General features: G+C 42.1%; 1 protein-coding gene across 1 annotated transcript in view; it reads right to left on the bottom strand.

The window, feature by feature from the left end:
- Positions 1-25,091, bottom strand: part of LIPH (lipase H) — a 45,111-nt gene that overhangs the window by 970 nt on the left and 19,050 nt on the right. Inside the window, exons 4-9 of the mRNA XM_070045395.1 lie at positions 22,789-22,890; positions 20,620-20,709; positions 17,611-17,778; positions 16,284-16,379; positions 14,430-14,541; positions 999-1,172 (exon numbers count right to left, since the gene is read on the bottom strand). Coding sequence (XP_069901496.1) covers positions 999-1,172; positions 14,430-14,541; positions 16,284-16,379; positions 17,611-17,778; positions 20,620-20,709; positions 22,789-22,890 — 742 coding nt within the window. The remainder of the gene's footprint in view (positions 1-998; positions 1,173-14,429; positions 14,542-16,283; positions 16,380-17,610; positions 17,779-20,619; positions 20,710-22,788; positions 22,891-25,091) is intronic.

Genomic DNA, 25,091 nt, shown 5'->3' with positions numbered 1-25,091 from the left:
GAGACGCGGGTTCGTGCCCCAGTCCGGGAGGATCCCACGTGCCACGGAGCGGCTGGGCCCGTGAGCCATGGCCGCTGAGCCTGTGCGTACGGAGGCTGTGCTCCGCAACGGGAGAGGCCACAACAGTGAGAGGCCCTCGTATCATATAACAAACAAACAAAAAAAAGACCCAATGCAGCCAAAAATTAATTAATTAATTAATTAAAAAGAAAAAAGATGTAATGACTATCCTCTTAGGAAGAAAAAAACTTGTATTATTAAATGTTTTGAGGTATCCTAAACCTTCAGGAAAAAGGAATTTATAAACATAAAGTAGTAACTGCTCACATCATTTCCTGTCTCTGTCCACAGATTGAACACTAGGAATATATGTAGGAATGGCATTACTCACAAAACACACATACCATCACAGCTTTGTTCTTTCTCCCTCTCTTTGTCTCTGCCTCTCTCTCTCTTTCTACACACACACATGCAGTTTATTTTTTCTGAACCAACTGAGAATAGGTTGTTTACCCCTTAATACTTCAGTGTGTATTTCCTAAGAACAAGCACAGTCTCAGTGCAGTTATCAAATTTAACATTGATATAGTAGTTGTATCCTGTATCAATGGAATAAAACATTCCAAATTATCTGTACCTTTTTTAATGCTAGGCTGTGTTTTATCAGTTTGCCAAATTATATGAGGGTTTCTTTTCTACAACAAATTATCAGCTTGCAAGCAGCGTGGGTAGAGTGATTAGGGAGGAATCGTGTAACTCTAAGCATATAACAACATTGTTTCTTTGGATTATTGGACTGTTTGTCTTTAAGTGCATACCAGTAAATTTTTCTTGGATTACTGGGCAACTTATTTTTATCAAGTCTAGTTTTGGAAAACCCCTCACTTCTTTCATTGTGATTGATGAAGTCCTGTTAAAACGTTAAGACCAAGCAGATTGGACAGGAACCAATAACATCTTTGGAAAACAGGGGTTTGTCAGACGTTGCCTCAGCTCACCTCTCTGGATGGGCAAGTGACCTTAACTTCATTCGGAGAATCCTGAGCTTGTACCTTGGGCCTGTTACAGATCCTGTAGAGAACACCAAGGAAATGGCTGCCACTTTATCCAGATCTTGATTGAATCTTGCAAGCAGACTCACTTGGTGGTATTTCTGAAATGTTGTGGGTTCACTGGAAGGGAGAAATAATATATTTTTAAGTGGATATGAATTACCAATGAAAGAAAACAGTTTTGAAGCCTACAAAATCACTCATCAGCAAGTAGCCATTTGACCCCATAGCCTGCACTAGCCAACTTTCATGGGCAAAGTCCGTTGGATTCCAAGGGACTGCGTAAGTGAAGCTGCTGACTGATGAGATGCTGTGACATTGGAAAGGTATGCGCTGCCTACTATAGGCCAGACAGCATCCTCATCTCTTGACACATTTCTCCAATCCCCGGAAAAATTCTGCAAGGTATTATTGTCTTCATTTTACAAACAAGGAAACAGATGCTTTCAAAGCTGAAGCTCACCCAGGTCACAGGGCTTCTCTGTAGCAGTGCAGTGATTAAAACCCAGTTCTGGCTGAGTTCAAATTTGTGGTCTTTCCATTAAACTGCATTGCTAGATGCACAGGTATATTTTTAAGCCAGACTAGATACTAACTTATTTTTTTTTAATGCAAGCAGCCCTATAAGTTCTTTTTTTATTTATTTTTAAATATTTATTGACTTATTTGGCTGTGCTGGATCTTACTTGCGGCACGCAGGATCTTCATTGCTGCATGCGGGCTCTTAGTTGCGGCATGTGGGATCTAGTTCCCTGACCAGGGTTCGAACCTGGGCCCCCTGCATTGGGAGCGTGGAGTCTTAACCACTGGACCACGAGGGAAGTCCCTAGATACTAATTTAGAAGTTGTGCTTAAGCATATATTTTTTCAGTTCTGCCCTCAAGAGAAACCTTAAAACAGCTACAACCCAGGTTCCAATACTTTTTTTTCCAAGTGTGTGGAGATGTTTCCTACAATTGGAATCCCAAATTAAGCCTAAGGTGTATCCACTAGGGAGATTCATCTGGGTACTGTCCCTCTGGGGAGCTGCAAGAATAGGCTGTGGAGAAATGATTGCTCTAGGAATGAATCCTTAGTTTGGAGGTCGGGATGGGGTGAGGAGGTGCCTGTCACCCCAGCCTCACTGTGCAGAGCAGAAGTGCCACAAGTAAAACTAATCCAAAAGGTTGCCCAGATTTTGGTTTCTAAATACTATCTCCACAAAATGGAACTAGGGCTCCCTGGAGAAATGGTTGATTCCAGGGCTAGGGCAGGGAAAGTACAAAGTGATCCTGGAACAACATGTGTGCCAAAAGTAAGGAAACACTCAAAGAGTGATGGAGATGTTCAAAAGAATATAGAATCACACCCATTAGGGTGGCTACTGTGAAAAAAACAAAAACAGAAAACAAGTGTTGACAAGGATATTGAAAAATTGGGACCCTTGTACACTGTTGGTGGGAATGTAAAATGGTACCGCCACTATGGTAAACAGTATGAAGACTCCTCAAAAAATTTAAAATAGAACCACATGATCCAGCAATTCTACTTCTAGGTATATACTCAAAAGAATTGAAAGCAAGCTCTCCAAAAGATATTTGCACACCCATGCAGCATTATTACAATAGGCAAAAGGTAAAAGGTAAAAGCAACCCAAATGTCCATCAATGGATGAACGGATTAAACAAATGTGATTTGTACCTACAATGGAATATTATTCAGCCTTAAAAAGAAAGGAAATCCTATCACATGCTACAACATGGATGAGCCTTGAGGACATTATGCTAAATGAAATAAACCAGTCACAAAAAGATAAATATTGTTTGATTCCACTGATATGACATATCTAAAGTAGTCAAATTCATAGAAATAGAAAGTAGAATGGTGGTTGCCAGGGAGTGGGGGAAGGGAGAAATGTATGTTGTTACTTAATGGGTATAGAGTTTCAGTTTTGCAAGATGAAAAAGTTCTGGAGGGACTTCCCTGGTGGTCCAGTGGTTAAGACTCCACACTCCCAATGCAGGGGGCCTGGGTTCGATCCCTGGTCAGGGAACTAGATCCCACATGCCACAGAGAAGATCCCGTGTGCCACAACTAAGACCTGGCGCAGCCAAATAAATATATAATTTTTTTTTTTTAAAGTTCTGGAGATCTGTTTCACAATAATGTGAATACACTTAATGCTACTGAATTGTACACTGGAAAATGATTAAAATGGTAAATCTTATGTTTTTATTACCACAATTAAAAATGCATTAAAAAAAGGCACTGGCCAGATTTGGGACAATTTGAATATCAAAATAAATAATGATAGTAACTGATTATAATTCCCCATTGATAAAATATAAAAATCTGGGAGTCTGAAAAAAAAAATCTGGGACTCTGTATTGATATATTTGGACATGAAACAAATAAATGAATAAATAAATGAGAAAAAATGCCTTTCCTAAATGTTGAATTAGAAAAATCACCATATGGCAGCCATCAGAGTAATAATTCAACCACAAAACATTAAAACCAGTGGGTAAAAGTTTGAGGAGTAATGGACCATTTACATGGTCTCAAAGTACCTACCCACAAAATACTAATTACAAAGGGAAAAATAGTAACCTTAAAGTGGAGAAACTTGGCAGAAATCACTTTAATTGCTTGATCCACATTAATGAAACAATCAAAATTGTGAGCCTCCTAATAGGATGCACTGAGACAAACATTACGTCACCTTTGTGGTGTCTTTGCCAAAGATGCATGATCTGAACCTAATCGTGAGGAAACATCAGGCAAACCCAAACTGAAGACATGCTAAAAATAATTGACCTGTAATCTTCAAAAGTGTCAAAGTCAAAAGAGTCGAGGAGGGCTTCCCTGGAGGCGCAGTGGTTGAGAGTCCGCCTGCCTATGCAGGGGACACGGGTTCGTAGCCCTGGTCTGGGAAGATCCCACATGCCGCGGAGCGGCTGGGCCCGTGAGCCATGGCCGCTGAGCCTGCGCGTCCGGAGCCTGTGCTCCGCAACGGGAGAGGCCACAACAGTGAGAGGCCCGCGTACCGCAAAAAAAAAAAAAAAAAAGAGTCGCGGAAAGGCGGAAGAACTGTTCCAAAGTGAACACTGAAGAAGCAGGAAAACCAAATGCAGCCAGTGATCCTGAATTGAATCCCTTTGCTACAAAGGACATTATCAGGACAATCAGTAAAACTAGAATGGGGTCTTAGGATCAGACGGTAGTGATGTATCAATATTATTTCTCTTATTTTGATGGTCAATTGTAGCTATGTAGGAGAATATCCTTGTTTGTAGAAAATACACATTAAAATACTTAGGGTTGATGAGGCAGCATGTTGGAAATTACTGTAGAATGGTTCAGAAAAAGAAAAGGCTCTTAGTACTACTGCAACTTTTCTGTAAACTTCAATTTTCCACAATAAAGAGGAAAAAAAAAAGCTAATAGGAAAGGAGTGGTTTAACCAAAGAGGCTTATTAGCAGCACCACTCTGGTCCTCTCTTGATCAGAGTGTAGCAAGAGAACAAGGGATCCCTTCCCACTTCTCCAAGGGCAGCTATGGAATCAGGAAAGGGCAGGGACTCCAGGAGAAGGTGATGCCACCTGCAGATGGCAGAACCCAGTGGGGGTACTAGGAAGGCGGGAGAAGAAAAAGGAGATCGGGAGCTGATCAGGGTTGTCCATGAGTAGAGGTAAGATGCTCTCTTCCTCCTAGAAGGATGTCTGGAAATACATGGGGAGGCACTAACCAAGCATTGGGTTCATACAAGAGTAAATAGAGTGAGAGACAGTGAACTGTGAGTTCTGGCAGTATGGTGCACTAAATACCCTGAAAGCATTCATAATAGTGGATACAATTACAAACAACAAAAAACAAAACAAAAAACCTTTTAAATTGCACTGAACTAAGAAGAAAGGAAAGAATACTGAGAAACCCTCAAAATATGTGAAAGCAGAAATCCAAATAGATAGGAATCCTGAAATCACCTTTTGTTGGTCTTTTTTGAAACTTTGTAACCTTGAGCTTCAATTTTTATGGCCTTGCAGTGCAGTAGGACATGAAACAAAGTCTATGGACCCCTCAAGGTCGGGAGTTGAATAGGAGAATTCTGGGGGAAGAGTGAACTAAACATGAATTTGAAGTAAACAACCTTCTACCACCTCAGGTGACAGAAAGTCCCCACCTCGAATCTTGGCGCTATGAGGAGCTAGGGGGCTGAGTGCCCTTCACATGGGTCAGCAGCTAAATTCAAACTACTTGTGGTCTGAGAAACCTCAAGTTTAAAAATTAAAGTGGTCTCAGATGGATGGTATCTCCAGGAACTTGACAGGCAAACGCAAAATCTTTCTGGAGAAATCTACTCCTCAGATCCTCAAAGAATTCCCGCACATAGTGAAATAATTATAATAATAATAAAGGCATTTGTAAGGAGAGTGGGGGGAAGCTGCGGGGTGCAGGCTTTATGGCTGCCAGCTGCGGGCGGGAGGACGGATCCTGGCGGGTGGGGCAGTGCAGCTGCCGGCTCCACACAGCGCCTGCGCAGCAGCTGCAGGGAAGGGGCACCTCCTGCCCGGGCTGGGTGCGAATGAGGAGGCCGGCAGGACTGAGTGCTGGGACATGGGACCACCAAAACGACCTTCCCAGCGGAGCCGCGTGCCCGGGGCACCCCTGCTCTGCAGGCGGGGAGCAGGCAGCCGCCTCCCCGCTGCACCAGACCCTGATGGGACCCAGATTGCTAACGGCAAAAAGAACTGGAAAAATGCAAAAGACTGGAACGATTAAAACCTACCAAAGACTCCTCAGAATTCTCAAAGAGCATACAAACGTGTGCTTACATGTAAAAAATGTGATGCGTGGACTACCACACTCAAGCAACCTGGCAAGCACTTGCCGGTGACTGTCACTCTCAGGTTTCACTGTGGAATTTCAAACTGCCTAGGGGTGTGAGAAAAGATTAAGGCACCAACCCCAAAAATAATGGCCCATAAAAGGAAAGAGAACAAAAGGAAGTCCACCACTGAGTACTTCTGTTCTAGGGAAGGGGGACATGTGGCCAGAAGAGCCTGACTTCCCATAATGTCCTCAGGAAGAGCCAGAATATCACCCTGATGCTGCAGCCCAAGAGTGTTTTGCTGTTTCAAATTGAAAATTGTCATGAGGAGGAAAAGTCCATTCTGGTGCTTGAGGGGACCTCTCAAACTGAAGGCTTGTGTTCAGCTGTCTGAATAACAACCAGTAAAAACTACAGGAACAAAATCTCTCAAGAAAGGGATTTTTAAAAGAGACACGACAGAGCTTCCCTGGTAGCGCAGTGGTTGAGAGTCCGCCTGCCTATGCAGGGGACACGGTTCGTGCCCCGGTCCAGGAAGATCCCACATGCCGCGGAGCGGCTGGGCCCGTGAGCCATGGCTGCTGAGCCTGCGCGTCCGGAGCTTGTGCTCCGCAACGGGAGAGGCCACAACAGTGAGAGGCCCGTGTACTGCAAAAAAAAAAAAAAAAAAGAGACACGACAGGGACTTCCCTGGTGGAGCAGTGGTTAAGAATCCGCCTGCCAGTTCAGGGGACCATGGGTTCGATACCTGGTCCAAGAAGATCCCACATGCCGCAGAGTAACGAAGCCCATGCGCCACAACTACTGAGCCTGCGCTCTAGAGCCCGCAAGCCATAACTACTGAAGCCCACGCGCCTAGAGCCCATCCTCCGCAGCAAGAGAAGCCACCGCAATAAGAAGCCCGTGCACCACAGCAAAGAGTAGCCCCCACTCACCACAACTAGGGAAAGCCCGGGCGCAGCAATGAAGACCCAATGCAGCCAAAAATAAAATAAATAAAATAAATAAATTTAAAAAAGAAGAAATAGAAAAGAAAATCTGAACAGACCTATAATAAAGAGATTGAATTAGCAATTAAAAACAAAAAGCAAACCTACAAAGAAAAGCCCAGGCCAAGATGGCTTCATGGGTGAATTCTACCAAATATATATTTTTTTAATTTTTTATTTATTTATTTATTTATTTTTGGCTGCATTGGGTCTTTGTTGCTGCACGCGGGCTTTCTCTAGTTGCAACAAGCATGGGCTACTCTTCATTGGGGTGCGCGGGCTTCTCACTGTGGTGGCTTCTCTTGTGGCAGAGCACAGGCTCTAGGCACTCGGGCTTCAGTAGTTGTAGCTCGTGAACTCTATAGTGCGGGCTCAGTAGTTGTGGCACGCGGGCTTAGTTGCTCTGCAGCATGTGGGATCTTCCCAGACCAGGGCTCGAACCCGTGTCCCCGGCATTGGCAGGCGAATTGTTAACCACTGTGCCACCAGGGAAGCCCCTCTACCAAATTTTTTTTAACACTTTTTAATTAATTTATTTATTTATTTATGGCGGTGTTGGGACTTCCTTGCGGTACGCGGGCTTCTTATTGTCGTGGCTTCTCTTGTTACGGAGCATGGGCTCTAGGCACGCAGGCTTCAGTAGTTGTGGCCCATGGGCTCAGTACTTGTGGCTCGCGGGCTCTAGAGCTCAGGCTCAGTAGTTGTGGCACAGGGGCTTAGTTGCTCTGCGGCATGTGGGATCTTCTGGGGCCAGGGCTCAAACCCATGTCCCTTGCATTGGCAGGTGGATTCTTAACCACTGCGCCACCAGGGAAGCCCCTCTACCAAATATTTAAAGAAGAATTAACACCAAATTCTTCACAAACTCCTCCAAAAAAAAAAAAAAAATAGAAGAGGAGGAAACACTTCTCAACTCATTCTGTGACACCAGTATTATCCTGATATCAAAACCAGACATCACACACAAAAAGAAAACTAAAGATCAATATGTCTTATGAATATAAATTCAAAAAAGTCAAATAAAACTAGCAAACCAAATCCAGCAAAATATAAAAATGATTATATACCTTAACCAAGTGGGATTTATCCCAGAATGCAAAGTGGATTTAACATGCAAAAATCAATTATTTTAATACACCATATCAATAGAATTAAGAACAAAAACAAATGGTTATCTCAATACATGCAGAGAAAGCATTTGAGAAAATCCAATATCCCTTCAATATAAAAATACTCAAGAAACTAGGAATTGAAGGAAATTCCCTAACCTGATAAAAGGCATCTACAAAACAAAGAAGTTAATATGTACTTAATATTAAAAGACTGAATGTTTTCTCCCAAAGATGAGGAACAAGACAAGGCTGTCTCTTGCCACTTCTATTCAGCTTAGAAAGAAGTTCTAGCCAGGTCAGTTAGACAAGAAAAGGCGGGGGAAAAAAAGACATTCAGATTGGAAAGAAAGTAGTAAAACTATCTCTATTTGCAGATGACCTGATCTTGTACATAGAACATCTTACTGAGTCCTCTAATGAGTTAGCAAGGTTGCAGGATACAAGATCAGTCAGTTGTAATTCTGTACACCATCAATGAATAATCTAAAATGAAATTATGGAAAGAATTCAATTTACAGTAACATAAAAAAGAGTAAAATACTTGGATTAAATTTAACAAAAGTGCAAGACTTGTACACTGAAAACTATAAAACATCACTGAAAGAAGTTAAGTAAGACCTAAATAAATGAAAGATACCATGTCCATGTTCATGGATTGGAAGACTTACTATGGTTAATACAGCAGTACTCCCCAAATTGATTTGCAGATTCAAGACAACCCCTCTCAAAGTCCCAGCTGCCTCTTTTGTTTTTTCACAGAAATTGACAAACTGATCCTCAAATCTATATGGAAATTCAAGAGACCCAGAATAACAAAACAGTTCTGAAAAATACCAAAGTTGGGAGATTTATACTTCCTGATTTCAAATTTTGTTATAAAGATACAGTAATGCTACAGTAAGCTATAAGACAATGTGGTACTTGCATAAAGATAAGATATATCAATCACTGGAATAGATTGAGAGTCCAGAAGTAAACTCTTACATTTATGGTGGATGGAATTTTTTTTTTGACCATGCTGTGCGGTTTGTGGGATCTTAGTTCCCGACCAGGGATTGAACCTGGGCCCTCGGCAGTGAGAGCACAGAGTCCTAACCACTGGACCACCTGGGCGTTCCCGGTCAATTGATTTAGACAAGGGTCTCAAGACAATTCATGGAGAAAGAAGAATTTTTTCAATAAATGATGCTGTGACAACTGGATGTTCACAGGCAAAGGAATGAAGTAGAAGCCCCTTACCTCACATCACATGCAAAAATTAACTCCAAATGGATGAAAGGCCTAAATGTGAGACCTAAAACTATAAAGGAGTTGTATCCAGAATATACACAGAACTCTTGCAGCTCAACAATAAAAAGATAATTAGCTTAGTTTAAAAATGGGTAAGGCACACAAAAACCTGCACCCAGATGTCTATAACAGCTTTATTCAAAACTACCAAGACTTGGAAGCAACCAAGATGTCTTTTGTAGGTGAGTGGATAAACTGTGATACATCAGACAATGGAACATTATTTAGTGCCAAAAGGAAATGAGCTGTCAAGCCATTAAAAAAAAAAAGAAAAGAAAAGGAGGAACTCTAAATGCTTATATTACTAAGTGAAAGAAGCCGATCTGAAAAGATTACATACTGTATGATTCCAATTACATGACATTCTGGAAAAGGCAAAACTATGAAAACAGTAAAAAAAAAAATCAGTGGTTGCCAGAGGTTGGCGGGAGGGAGGGATGAATAGATTTGAATAGGGAGGGAGCACAGATTTTTAGGGCAGTGAAACCATTCCGTGATCCTATAATGATAGACATATGTCATTATACATTTGACAAAACTCAGAAAATGCACAACACCAACAGTGAACCCTAATGTAAACTATGGACTTAGGGTAATAATGACATATCAATGTAGATTCTTCAGTTGTAGCTAATGTACTACTCTGGTACCAGATTTTGGTACTGAGGGAGGCTGTGCCTATGTGGGGCAGGGAGTATGTGGGAAAGTTGTGTACTTTCTGCTCAATTTTGCTGTGAACTTAAAACCGCTCTAAAAAATAAAGTCTGTTTAAAAGGAAAAGAAATGGCTAAGGGATCTGAATAGACATTTCTCCAAAAAGCTCTACAAATGGTCTACAAGCATATGAAAGATACTCAGCATCATTAATCATTAGGAAATTACAAATCAAAACCACAGTGAGATATCATGTAATGCCCACATGAATGGCTGTAACAAAAGACAGACATGTATGAATGGATAATCAAAATGTGATATATACATACAATGGAATATTATTCAATCTTAAAAAGGAAAGAAATCCTGTTACATGCTATAACATGGACAAAACTTGAGGACATTATGCTAGGTGAAATAAGTCAATCACAAAAAGACAAATACTGTATGATTCTACTCATATGATGTATCTAAAGTAGTCAAATTCATAAAAACAGTAGAATAGTCGTTGCTAGGGGATGGGGGTGGGGGAAATGGGAATTGTTATTTAATAGATGTAGAGTTTCAGATTTTGCAAGATGAAAAGGTTCTGGAGAGCTGTTTCACAACAATGTGAATATACTTACGAAAGAACTTACACTTAAACATGATTAAGTTGGTACACTTTATGGGGTTTTTTACTGTATGCTTCTTTATCATGATTAAAAAGAAAAAACAACTTTTAAAGACTGACAATAACAGTGTTGGCAAGGATGTGAAGAAACTGGCACTCTCATACATCGCTGGAGGGAATGTAAAATGGTGCAGTCCTTTTGGAAAACAACTTGGCAGGGAGTTCCTTAAAAAGGTTAAACACAAAGGCCTCTATGATCCAGAAATTCCATTCCTAGGTATATACCCAAGAGAAATGAAAGCATATGTCCACACAAAAACATGTACATATATGTTCATAGTAGCATTATTCATAATAGCCAAAAAGTGGAAAAAACCCAAATATCCATCAACTGGTGAATGGATATTTAAAATGTGGTATGTGTGAGCACAGTGGTGCATCTGGGCCAGAGGTCAGTGGATCAAAATACAATGTAGGGCTTCCCTGGTGGCGCAGTGGTTGAGAGTCCGCCTGCCGACGCAGGGTACACGGGTTTGTGGCCCGGTCTGGGAGGATCCCACATGCCGCGGAGCAGCTGGGCCCGTGAGCCATGGCCGCTGAGCCTGCGTGTCCGGAGCCTGTGCTCTGCAACGGGAGAGGCCACAGCAGTGAGAGGCCCATGTACAGCAAAAAAAAAAAAAAAAAAATACAATGTAGAATATTCATACGATGGAATATTGTTCAGCCATAAAAAGGAACGAAGTCCTGATGAATGCTACACATGGATGAATCTTGAAAACATGCAAATCCAAAAAAAAAGCCAGACACAAGGGCTTCCCTGGTGGTGCAGTGGTTAAGAATCCACCTGCCAATGCAGGGGACACAGGTTTGATCCCTGGTCCAGGAATATCCCACATGCTGCAGATTAACTAAGCCTGTGTGCCACAACTACTGAGCCTGCGCTCTAGAGCCCGTGAGCCACAACTACTGAGCCCACGTGCCACAACTACTGAAGCCCACGTGTCTAGAGCCTGTGCTCCACGACAAGAGAAGCCACGACAATGAGAAGCCCGCGCACCTCAATGAAGAGTAGCCCCCGCTTGCTGCAACCAGAGAAAGACAACGTACAACAACGAAGACCCAACACAGCCAAAAATAAATAAATAAATAAAATTTTTAAAGAAAGTCAGACACAAAAGACCACATATTGTATGATTCCATTTATATGACATGCCCAGAATAGGTACATCTATAGAGACAGCAAATTAGTGGTTGGCAGGGGCTGGACAGGAGGGAGGAATGGGGAATTACTACTAACAAGTATGGGGTTTCTTTTTGAGATGACGAAAATGTTCTGAAATTAGATAGTACTGATGGTTTCACATTTTGTAAATATACTAAAACCCCCTGAATTATAAACTTTAAAAAGGTGAATTTTATGGTATGTGAATTATATCTCAATTTTTTTAAGGTTAAAAAAAAGAAATATATCTAAAACACATATACAGGGAGAGTCAACAGGCAGATAATATCCTTGAATGTGACTTCATTTGTAACCCATAGACTGGTAAGACTGAATAAGCTCAGGGTACATATTCTAATATTATTATTTCCATTTTCTTAAATCATAAAAATACTAAACACTAAAATGTTCAAGTTTACCTGGCAAAAAAGAGAAAAGTGTCCATAATCTTACCATGAAATAGAACAACTCTTTCCTTTTCTCCCATATATTCTCTGATCAGTGATGACTTTTTCACAAACATGACTAAAATAGGAATGACTAAACATGACTAAAATAAAGATGTTAAGGTCTCTATCTTAATCAAGAAACAAGCCTCCAACTTTAGGAATTCCTACTTGGGAGAAATTCGCTATATGAAATTCAAATTTCTAAGACATATGCAGAGCAAATATGTAACCAATTATTGGCACGAATACCCAAATTTTGCTGAGTGAGTGCTCCTCATATAACTGCACAGTCTCCCCTGCTGTTTCTTAGACTCTCCAGATGAGGTCTCTGCCCACCTTCCTCATTGATGCTATAAACTACCTGAGGCTGGTTTCTCAAGATGCGGCCCCTTAGTGGTTCCCTCCCTGAAAATGCTGCCCCACTATGGGTTTCGGGACATCGGTGCTGAAGGGAGTGTGATATCGGCCAAACTGCTTGCCCTCTGTGAGCCTCAGTTTCCTCATTTATAAAATAGGGATGATAGGGGCTTCCCTGGTGGCACAGTGGATAAGAATCCGCCTGCCAATGCAGGGGACATGGGTTCGAGCCCTAGTCTAGGAAGATCCCACGTGCCGCGGACCAACTAAGCCCATGCACCACAACTACTGAGCCCGCGCTCTAGTGGCTGAGAGCCACAACTACTGAAGCCTGCGAGCCACAACTACTGAAGCCTGTGAGCCACAACTACTGAGCCCACGCGCCTAGAGCCCGTGCTCCACAACAAGAGAAGCCACCGCAATGAGAAGCCCACGCACCGCAACGAAGACACAACACAGCCACAAATAAAAATAAATAAAATTAATTAATTTAAAAAAATAGGGATAGTAATACTACTTCACAGGGTTTTAGTGAGAATTACATTAACCAATGTCTGTAATGTGCTTGGTTCAGTAAACAAAGGCTGTTATTATTATGATCCAAGGATGCATTTTAAAAAGTCACTTCCAGGGAATTCCCTGGCGGTCCAGTGGTTAGGACTCTGCGCTTTCACTGCTGAGGGCCCAGGTTCAATCCCTGGTCAGTGAACTAAGATCCCACAAGCCATGTGGTGCAGCCAAAAAAAAGTCACTTCCAAACCCCGCACCCACACCTTCCTTATTTATCTACACAGTGAGCCCAGAAGGCGATTGCCAGTTTCAGATGACCATCTACATGGTACTCTATGGATGAGGCCAAGAGACAACCCAAGTGTCTAGTAGATAATAGGACCCAGGAAACATCTCCTAAGTAAATGAATGAAAGGAGCCTCAAATTCCTTTGCTTACACTAAAGGGTTTGGGGTTTTTTTCCCCTTTTTCCTGATTATAAATGTAACATGAAAAAAATTATTCATTATTTTAAAACTATATATATACAACAGCACAGCAAATTGAAAAATAAAGAGAAACTTTAAAAAGCACTCACATTCCTACCACCCAAGGGGCAATCTAACATGTTTTGTCATGTTTCTTTTTCATTATTTTTACAGTGTTGAGCTAATTTTATACTTTATATAATTTTATATCCTGCATTTTTTCACTTAGTACATTATAAGCATTTCATTTAATGTTTTATAAATAACTTCAGAGTTTGAGTACTATTTTATTATATGGAAACTAACAATTTCCCCATCATTGGATTTTTAGGGTGTTTCCAATTTTCTATTGCAAATTAGATTTTCTGAGTGTCAGAAATATATTTATGTATATATGTATATTATGAGCTCAGAAAAGAATAGAAACGTGTGTATGTGAGTGGGTGCCTTTGGGCATGGGATTGTTGGGATGGGGCAAGGTTTGTGCTTTTATGTTACATAATTCTTTACTGTTTAAATCATTTATAGCTAGCAGGGATGACTTTTGAAATTAAATGTTTATGCAAAGGAAGGAAGGAGGAGAGAAGAAAGGAGGGAGGGGGGAGGGAGAAAGAAGGAAGGAAGGAAAGAAGGAAGGAAGGAAAGAAGGAAGGAAGGAAAGGAGGGAGGGAGGGAAGGAAAGAAAGAAGGAAAAAAATTCCTGTACCAATTCCATTTGTAAAGAGCCTGAAAGATCAAGAGCCACAAGAAGTAACTAAGCAAAAAAAAAAAAAAAAAGTAACTTAGCAATATATCCCCAAAGACGCATACAGACCTATAATTAAAAAGTAGATATGTTTGGGATTTAATTTCTCTGAGCAAGAAAGGAAATAGCAAGCTGCAAAGAATCCCAGCCCAACTTACTGATTGATTTTGGATTCTGTGGTGTTTCCAGCTTTGTCTCTCAATTTGATTGTAATGGATCCTCTTCTTATGTTCTTGTTCCAAGTTATAATATCCACAAAGTAATGATATACTACAAAACAGGGAGAGAACATGGTAAGAGAAGAATATTACCAACTTCTTTCCTGAAGGTTCAATTCGTAAAAACCCAACCTCCCTAATAACTGAGTCTCCTTTTCTCTTCCTCTAGTTTTTCTGCAAAGATCCAGGGCAGAATTTTCTAATATTTTTTTCTATTCTCTTTGGTAAAGATGGCCTGAGTGATGGCAGGACTCAGTGGTATGCAGTTGCCATGTGTAGGCATCACTCTTGGATCAGTGTTTCCACCTTATCGACTGAAATCTCATGGCCTACCGGCAAGTATGATTGGTTCACTTCAATCCCTGCCCATTTTAGAATAAACCAAATAGGGGGCCATGTAGAGACCCTCCACAGCTGTCAAGGTCTTCTTCAATCTGGGCCATGTCCACCAGCCTACCCAGCCTCCCTCATCTCCTCCCCAGTCATGCCACACCACCTGCACTGCCATGCTCTCTCTTGCTTCTGGGCCTTTCCCCACCTTGGACACTCTTACTTTGCCCCCTTTGCCAATTCATCCTTCAGGTTCCAGCTGAATGCACTCCCTCCAGGAGGCCTTCACTGACCCTCAGACTAAGTCAGGTCTCTCTCAGAGCTCTTATCATGCTCTGGTATTCTCTCATCATTAGTTAACACACTCTATTTACAAAATGTAAGAAAAATGATAACCAAAAAGTGGTAAACATATGTGTACATCTGTACAAATATTGCCTGTATAACGTCTTATGGGGTTTTTAAAAAAGCTAAAATATACTACAACGGTAACTAGGAAGGGATGGTTATTCCTCTTTGTAATCCCAGCAGTAATACCTATGGATATCCATTAATTCCTACTGAATAAACGAGAGCACGTAACGTATCCAGAGAACTATTCTTCCTCCCTACTCTCTGCTCCCGAAGGTCAAGGATGCTCTGGGAAGACGGGGATCCCACCATGATAGTCAGATTTGCTATCTCTTGGTCAGACTTGCAGAGAAGGGGAAAGAGGCTCAGGGAAATGACAGTCCCACTAGGGAATAAGGTCAGCCATGGGGTTGCCATTTCATGGCCCATTATTACTCAGGGGCTTGCCCCATTTGGATTGGGCAGACACCAAACCCTGGGCTGCCACTCATGATTCCAAAGAAGGAGGGAAACCTGGTGATGTGCAACCTCTTTTATAAGGGTTGCTCCCAAGAAAAGTGAAAAGGGGGGATAAGATTGTAAGATGTACATCTGCCCAGGAAAATTCCTACTTGCTTCCCGGGGCATCTGATCATCTGCTGCCCCATTTAGCTCCCATCTTGAATACCCAAACTCTCAATGTCTTTAGAAGGTCACTGTTTTAGTTTTGGAGCTGGAACTGGCCCATAGATGTGGCTGACACCTGATTTTTCCTAACCACAATTTCACGTCTCTTGGGGCTCAAGCAAATTTTCTGGAAGATCTTAGTGATTAGAATGGCCATCCAGTGAGGCTAACAACTATGATTTGTTGAGCTTTTAATCCTTATAACTCAGAAGATAGGCATGATTATCCCCCTTTTACCAAGCAGGACATTGAGACTCAGAGAAGTTAAATGTCTTGGTCACACAGCTATTATGTAGGAGAGTCAGGATTCAACCTAGGTCCTTCCAACTCCAAAGTCCATGCTTCACCATGGCCTTCATTTGCCAAGAAGTAGCCAGGAAGCTGAGACTCAGCCATTCCAAAACTAGAAGAGCTGGGCAACAGCAAGCAAGCACATTCACCACTCACTGCAGAAGGGTTTCTCCTCAGCTGTGTCAAAGAACGCTTTAGTCATAGGAGGATCCCGCTCCCTTAAATAGTCTTTCCAATTATCAGCATAGTAGCCTATAAAATAAGTCAGAAAAGTGTAACATTAACATGTATTATATAAATGGAAAAGCAATGGAGGAGATAGTGAGAACAGCGGGTTTGACTGCCACCACCATTGAGACAATCCCCCACGTACCCACTTGCCAAAGGACCCTCCAGTGGCTTTTCCCCCTATCTATTGACATTACATCACCAGCCCTGGTCCTCAGTAGCAGGGGTGGGATTGTGGGGAGTGACACACACTGGGTAGATTAAAAATAGCACTGATATATTCCAGCAATTCATTTTCTAGATTATTTAAAACAGATTCAGGTTTATACCTAGAACAGCATCACTTTTGGAAAGCGATGTGCTTCCTTGAAGAACTGTGATTGGGCCCCTGAAGTGCAGAGAACTTGGAATTGCTGTGTTACTCTGTCAACAGGCAGGGAAATGTCCTCCTTCATCACGTGCCTACAGGAGTGAGGCTGAGGGCCATCCCTGGGGCCTCTCTCTCTCCTCTGTCCCCACTGCTAGGGAGTGGCCTCCACATTCTGACTTAATGATCTGGAGTGGAACCCAGGCATCAGTATTTTTTAAAAGCTCCGTAGATGATTCAAATGCACAGTCAAGTCTGAGAACCCCTTGTCTATAGCATGCCCTGATGTTAACTTGAGTCTTTCCTTTGGGTACAATCAGAGAATTCTCATGACCATCCAGTTGCAAAGTCTCCACCACCCAGAATATTTCCACTAATGCTTAGCAAATATCCAAGCAGTCTCCACGGTGTCTATTACCCCAGCCCACCCCTGTATGTGTCCATGCACACAGCACCAGAGTGTGGCATGAGGGCATTTACAGACACAATTTGTTAGAGGGGTCGCTTTGCCAAACCCTCCCCCAGCAGAGAGGTTGTATGCCTGGAGAGAGTGCTCCTGTCCCCACAGGAGTAGACTACATAAGGTGACTGTGCCTGGGTGAGCTTGGAAAGTCTTCTGGAACCTTCTTTTTCTTGCTAGAATAAAGTATACAGGGAGGTGGCACTACCTTCTGGATGAAATCCTATATAGATTGCCTTTCTAACATTCTTTATTATTAGGAGACCCCAGAGTACTTCACAGAACAAATTGGCTAGAAAAAACTAAGTAAGTTTTTTAAAAACACAGGATTTTCAGGCCCATTTTTAGATGGTAAAATGGTACTAGGATTCTACCAGAAATTAGCTCTTTGTGGGAGCTAAGAGTGGGAAACTGCTTACTGGACTTACCCAGAAGTGGGCAGGACTCCGTCTGTGATATGCCACAGTTGACACACTTGCCGTTCCTATAATCCCGGTAGGAGTCACAGGGATACGCGGTGATGGTGCAGTTCTCTCTCAGCGAAGAAAGGTACAGGTACACGGACCTCTGGTGGTCACACTTAAAATACTGCATTCCTGGGTTGTAAAAGGAATGATCAAAGAGTAGAGCAGTTGTAGCATTTAGTAATAAATAGTGCCTCGCATATTGTTTATACACATAATTTATCATGTCCCCTACATCAGGCACTGTGCTAACAGCTTCAATGTACTTGATTCCATTTAATCCTTATAAAACCAATAGATCAGGATTCATGCTGACAAATGGCAGGAGACAAGAAGATAGGCATGATTACCCCCATTTTACCTAGCAGGACATTGAGACTCAGAGAGGTTAAAGGACTTGACCTTGTCCTTCCTTTGTCAGTGAAAGGAAGAGGAAATGTCAGTGGTAGTCAGAGATCCACCAGAGGTTTTCAGCAGAAGGCAAGCACATTTAAACCAGTAAATACATGAGAGAAAGACGGCATTGGGGAGCAGTTTGTAGAGGAAGATCCCCAATGAGGGCAAGGAGAGGAGATAGTTGTGAAAAAGGATGGGGCGATGCTTCCACCTTGGGTCAGATGGGGAAATGAATGTAAAGACCAACTTTGTGATCTAAGGTTAGGATAGATAAAATGGCTCCTTCGGGTGGGACCTTGATCTAGGTACAAAAGTCAAATCTAGCTCAGCTCTAAGAGGTGAGGGTTTATAGCTGGGGCGGTATTTGGAATAGAAGCATGAGGAGTGACCATAGGGAGTCCGCAAGAGATGCGTATGAGGCTTTTCTGGCATTATTGGGGGCCATGGAGAAGTTAACAAGTTTGCCTGGACCTTGTACTTGATCAACAAGACTCCATGACTTCTCCAGAATGTGCCCAAGCAAAGATGGGGGCTGACATGGCAGAGACCTAAGGGCCTGGGGGTGCACAGGGCATTCATGAGAGCAGACAAGTGGCAAGGGCTCCATTTCTGCTCCAAAGGTGAAGGGTGAAGTGAGAGGAGCTGAACAATAGGAGGTGGCACTGGAAGCTGTAAGTGGGCAAGAAGAGGTGAGACACAAGCCTCAAGTTAATTCTTGGTGGGTGCCATGTGATGTGATGGTGAGAGAGGAAGCGGATGAGGCACAGAGGTGGCCATCAGAAGAGTTGGAGCTGATGAAGGACTTCAGTACAAAACATCAGAGAGGTTCATCAGAAGGTTGATGGGTCAGACGATGAAGTCATTCAGAAACAGGAACTGGGTCCCAAAGATGGGTAATCAAAGGAGGTAAGGATCTCAATAGCAGACAGTGAACCCCATGGAAAGAGGAGTTGTGATTGTGAGCTAGTAGTTTGGAGAGGCACTGGGAGCTGGAGTCAGATCAATGTTTCTTCTTTCTCCGGAGTCCACATATGCCCATAGAAGAGATCAGTGGAGGACATAAAGAAATAAACTGGGTGACAGAGGAGAAGCATGGGGCCAAGCTGGACTGGAGTAAAATCTGACAAGTCGACATTTAATTATTGTTCCTGGAACTTCCACTTGCAGAAACAATGAAGTTAATAATGCTACAGAGGATGTCCTTTGTAAGCAAAGCACATTATCTTTGGCTGCTCATGGATGTAGTTACATTACAGCACACAGGACAGGATTTGAATACACACCATTTATGGTACAATGTGATTGGCCCTACTTATGTCATTTCATCTGGATCATTTTCAAACACTACATCATTCCCATTGAGCCATATACAGCTACCATTTTGGAACAAGATCATCTTTTTCTAGAATTATTTCCATGATTGCTTAATTGTCTCTAACGATGGTGAAATACAGATTCAGAGCACTTGGCGGGGGCGTTGTTTTTTGTTTTATGTTAATTTTTGGCTGCATTGGGTTTTTGTTGCTGTGCACGGGCTTTCTCAAGTTGCGGTGAGCGGGGGCTACTCTTTGTTGTGGTGCGCGGGCTTCTCATTGCAGTGGCTTTTCTTGTTGCAGAGCCCGGGCTCTAGGCGCATGGACTTAAGCAGTTTTGGCACGCGAACTCAGTAGTTATGACACACGGGCTCAGTAGTTGTGGCTCACGGGCTTAGTTGCTCCGCAGCATGTGGGATCTTCCTGGACCAGGGCTCAAACCCGTGTCCCCTGCATTGGCAGGCGGATTCTTAACCACTGTGCCACCAGGGAAGCCCAGGGTGGGTTTTTTTAATTCTGTCCCCCACCACACTTTAATGTTGCCCTCCAACTACCCATTTTTGTTTTGTGAGTTTTTTCTCGTTATAAAACTAATACATGCTCATTTAGAAAATAAAAAATAATAGCAAATTATGATGCAAAAATTACCTAGAAATCCAACATCCAGAGATCACCACTCATAATTATTTGGAGCACTTATGTTTAGTGTTTTTCTCTGCACTTACACATGTACAAATATACATTTAAAAAACAAATTGGGATTATACTGTATAATTTGTGTATTTTTCATTTAACATCATATTGTAAGCATTTTCATTAATCTGACAATATGGTTTTTAAGAATTACATTCCTTTGTGTAGGATGCACCATACTATTTAATAATTCTCCTATGTTGGACATTTAGATTATTTCTAAAAACTTAACTATTATAAACAATGCCATATTGAATATCTTCACTCTGATTTTTGTCTACATTTTCCATTATTTCTCTAGGAGAGATTTCCAAATGTGTAATTTCTAGGTCAAAGACACACCTTTTCAAGAGAGAGAGAGAATTCAAAATCGCTTTTAATCATATGGTTATTTTTTTTAAGTAGTATATTTGAGTAATAATGTTTAATTTATAATTTATATTTATACCACCTCTATCTTCTCAGGAAATTTGTTTCTGATTAAAAACGATTTCACATAGGATGATATCAGATTTTTAAAATACGCCTTTTTAAACCACTATTTTACAAAATATAAAGTATCTGCACTTACCTCCAAATATTGTTTTGGGGCAACCAGGTTGATCCAATCCTCCGTTTGGGTAGAAGTCTATGTTTCCTAATGGTTCCCTGTAGCCCAGTGCTAAAAGGCAATATACTAGGCTTTTATACTGCTTTGAACTTTTCCCATCTCACAGCTCATTTGCCTGTTTAGGATATAGGCAGAGATTGTCTCATTCTTGTCTTTGCTGCTGTTGTTGTCGTTAAACCTATTTAAATATTTTGTCCAAAGTTAGCCAGATAGTTAGTTAGAAAGCAGTGATTTCCAAGTAGGAGACTATGAAGCTGGTAACAGAATTTACTTCCCATATTTCTGAAACTGTAAGAGAGTTTGGTCACTCATTCACTGCATGGCTGATAAAATGATATGTTTCCTGTTTATATTTGGCTGGAACACTCATTGCTAGGTGCTTCCTGAGCCTCTAATTACATGTGTGTAAGTCTTTAATGAATAAGAAACAGGAAAAAATGAACCTTTACTTAGTAGGAGAAACCTTTAAAATTTGGGGATCTAGGATAGTTAAAAGATTGGAAACTCTTCTAGAAAATGGGGACCTAGAAAATTATAGATTTAATAATTGCTTATTCTCTTTAACCTTGTAACTCCAAAGTAATCAGTAAAATGCTTGATTAAAAGTTTATACAGGGGGGCTTCCCTGGTGGCGCAGTGGTTGAGGGTCCGCCTGCTGATGCAGGGGACGCGGGTTTGAGCCCTGGTCCGGGAAGATCCCCCATGCCACGGAGCGGCTGGGCCCGTGAGCCATGGCCGCTGAACCTGCGCTTCCGGAGCCTGTGCTCCGCAATGGGAGAGGCCACAACAGTGAGAGGCCCGCGTACCACAAAAAAAAAAAAAAAAAAAAAAGATTATACAGGATCTTCCCTGGTGGTCCAGTGGTTAAGACTCCACGCTTCCACCACAGGGGGCATTGGTTCAATCCCTGGCCAGGGAACTAAGATCCCACATGCCGTGTAGTGTGGCCAAAAAAAAAAAAAAAAAAGATTATACATATGTATGTATGTATATATATGTATAAACACATATATAGTGTATCATTGCAATAATGATAATAGCTATTATATGTTCAGGAAACTACATGTGTCTGTGGGTGTGACACTAGGGGTTTTACACAGATTTCTTCTAATTTTCACAATGTCTGAAAAGTAGGCATTGGTAAATTCAGATGAAGTAAGTTACACATGAAGATTCTGGGGCTTGGAGGACTTATGGACCAAACATGATACCACCAGAAAGAACCAAACCTGGGATTTGAGTCCACACCTGCCTTGACTGCAAAGATATTTTTCCTTCAAAATTTGCCCTCTCCAAGAACAAAAAATAAATTACTCTGTGCCGTCAAACATTAAAATAACATTGAGGTACTGCACCTAAGTAAGGTAATACTTTGCAAACTGCATAGTAAGAACACAGCTATTTCACAGAGACACTTCTTCTAAGGCAAACAATTGCTGAATACCACACCAGAGTGCCCACAATAGGCAGTCAAGGGTGTTTCAGGTGGTTGTATCACAAAGGAGATGTACTATTAAGTGTCCACTATGGTCTGTCCCCTCAGCCCTCCCCCAAGTTCCTACTCCAGCTCTTCTCCCAAACATCTGGATATAAAGACCCATCTGTAACATCAGCCCAACCCCCAAGCCATGTACCCAATCCCAGAAATGAAATCAACACCATAAAAGATAGAAATAGCCAGGAAGATCCACAGAGAGCTAGAGACCTATAGGTGATTCAGAAATGCTCTGTGTGGAGAGATACAACATTTAAACATATCTTTCAGCTTAAGGAAATAATGACAAAGAACCAACAAAAACAGGGAATCATGCATCCAAACCCAGTTGTACTTATGGAAACATTTGTCCACATGGTATGCAAATCAGCCTGTCGTTGACTGGTCAAGATGATCACTTTAAAAATAACAGGAGACAATGGGAAATGCACCTCTACTCCATCAGGAGATCCTGGGTGCCTGCATTAAAGCAGCTTCCCTTCAGTATTCTTGTGGATTTGGAAACTTGCCCGGTAGGAAAAGAGGGAATCTAGAGGAACCTGATCCACCCCTGCATGACAATCCCCCTAGCGGGAGACTCTTTGGGAGTCTGGGGGTGAGGGTGTGGGTGGTCACTGACCCACAAGGAATGTTACCATCAATGTCAGAATGGATGACGTCAACGAACTGTGCATCACCGGGATCTAATCTGTCCTCTGGAGGTCTCCCATTGAATAAAGGGCCTGCAGGGTCCAGACCTGGAAGGAAAACAGAGTCGGCTTGGCAGCCCCACGCCATGAGTCACCTGCAACCGGGCTTTGGCTCCCTCCCCACGAAGATGGCTCACAGGCTTCGGGGAATCCTTGGGTGGGCAAGCACTCACATTCCCCTCCTGCTGTGTCAGGCTCCTTTCCACAGCCCTGTATAGCCTTTTCCCACACTAAAGGTGGTTACCCTCACAGTGCCCCCTGAGAACTCATCCGGACTCCATCTGGAGGTGTACTATACCTTGTGCAGGGCTCCACGGCAGGGAGTGCACAGACATATGGGGACCAGGGACTGGAATAAACTGGTTCCTCAGGAAAAAAGCATCTAAGAGTGCATATGAAAAGCAGACACTGTACTTATCTTTATCTCATTTTAAATAATCCAGAAACTTCACTCAACTTTTCTTTCTTGTTATTAAAAAAGCTCCTTTATTGTTTCCATTTTTATTCACATTTACCGGCTCACCTGGTCCACATCACAAAGGAGGAAAGGTAGCTATTGTCATTCCCATTTTACAGGTGAATGAACTGAGGTTCAGGGAGGTCAAGTGTCTTAGCCAGGGCCACAGCCTCACAATGCAACCACAGCCTCACAGTGCAACCACCTCTCTCTGTTGAGCTTTTGGTTTCATTGAACTGGGTTTGGCAAACTGAGTGGGAAAGTGTGAGACTCACTGGTCAGGCCAGGTATTAGACTAGGTATGGAAGAGGGAAATTAGGTGGGTGCCAGTTCCTGCAAAATTAACCCACCCCATAAAGGCCTGAACTGATTTCTTGCTCTTGGTCAATGGTAGCTGGACATTCCTCACCATTATTATGAAACATCTGTAAAAACAAGAGAGCAGCTCCTATGATGATGTAACCACAAACTAAAAACAAAACACCAGAGGATCCCAAAGACCTTGCTAACTAGAAACTTACCTGGAGTGAAAAAGGTTTCAAGGGATGTCTCCGAGTTTTTAATCTATGAAGGTCACTTTAAATGACATCCCCTATCCCCACCCCCCCCACCCCCATGGTATAAAATCCAAGAGATAGCATCTTTGCCTCAGCAGTCCTGGTTCTAGCCCCAATCTCTCCATTTCTCCCTGGCCAACACCCTTGCTTCCTTGAGGCATGTCTTTATCTGCCCCCTTATTTTATCTCCCTCTGTTTCCCCCACTCCCCCACCCCCCAGCTTTTCTTCCCCTTCTGTCTGCTCCCAACTGAAACTGATGTGGGGAGGAGGTGGATCAACACCCAGGTACCCAAGTCCACAGGATATTCTCTGCACAGAATGAGAAACTCATAACCTTGGAAAGACCTTGCTGGGGAAGCCTCCCCCTCCTCACATGAAACAGCACCATTTCCAGTCTGAGAAAATGAACAGTGAGAGCCTCAGTTTATAGCAACCTCCAGATCCACAGCAGATATATTGGCTTACCCTATAAAATCCAAACCAGGGCAATTTTGAAAGTGATAAGGCTGCTATTAATAATTATGCCAGGACAGAAGACACAAATGAGGATGGTCACAGTAAACTTGGACATATGATGTCCTTAGAGATAAGTCATAGCAAATGATCAGCTTACACTGTCAGCCAAAAATCACAAACTGCCCTAAAAAAAGCTGCATATTTTGTGTGAGCAGAGACCATTGGAGTCAGATGGATGTGACGTGGAACCCCAAACCTAGCATTAACCAGCTGTGTGATCTTAAGCAGGTTACTTTACTTCTCTGAACCTCAGTTTCCTTATCTGCAAAATAGAGGTAGAATTAATTGCTACTTCAGAAGACCTACCAAAGCACTCTGGGATCTGAATCCAGAATATTGAAATTATTATAGAATAGAAACAAAAATGACAAAATGGAGCTCTTTCTTGTTGCTCTGTGATCGCCAGAAAAGTGTCTAGCTAGTCCCTGGCTCTGATTACAAGATTAACCAGTTTGAGAATTTGATAAAAGCTGTGGACCTCTCCCCAGGACAGACGTCAAACATTTTGCATGCGTTTTCAGGGGCCTCTTATCCCCAAGGTCACCATGAACTAACTCTCCAAGGCAGTGCTGTCCAATAGAAATATACTGTGAGCCACATATATAATTTAAAATTTTCTAGCACACTTTAAAAAGGTAAAAAGAAACAAGGAAAATTGACTTTAATAATACATTTTATTTAACCCAGTATAGCAGAAAATTATTTCAACATGTAGTCA

This window comes from Globicephala melas, chromosome 4 (assembly GCF_963455315.2).
Source record: "Globicephala melas chromosome 4, mGloMel1.2, whole genome shotgun sequence".
NCBI classification, from domain to species: domain Eukaryota; kingdom Metazoa; phylum Chordata; class Mammalia; order Artiodactyla; family Delphinidae; genus Globicephala; species Globicephala melas.
The sequence above is the reverse complement of the archived record's forward strand: the minus strand, read 5'-3'. Positions and strand labels throughout refer to the sequence as shown.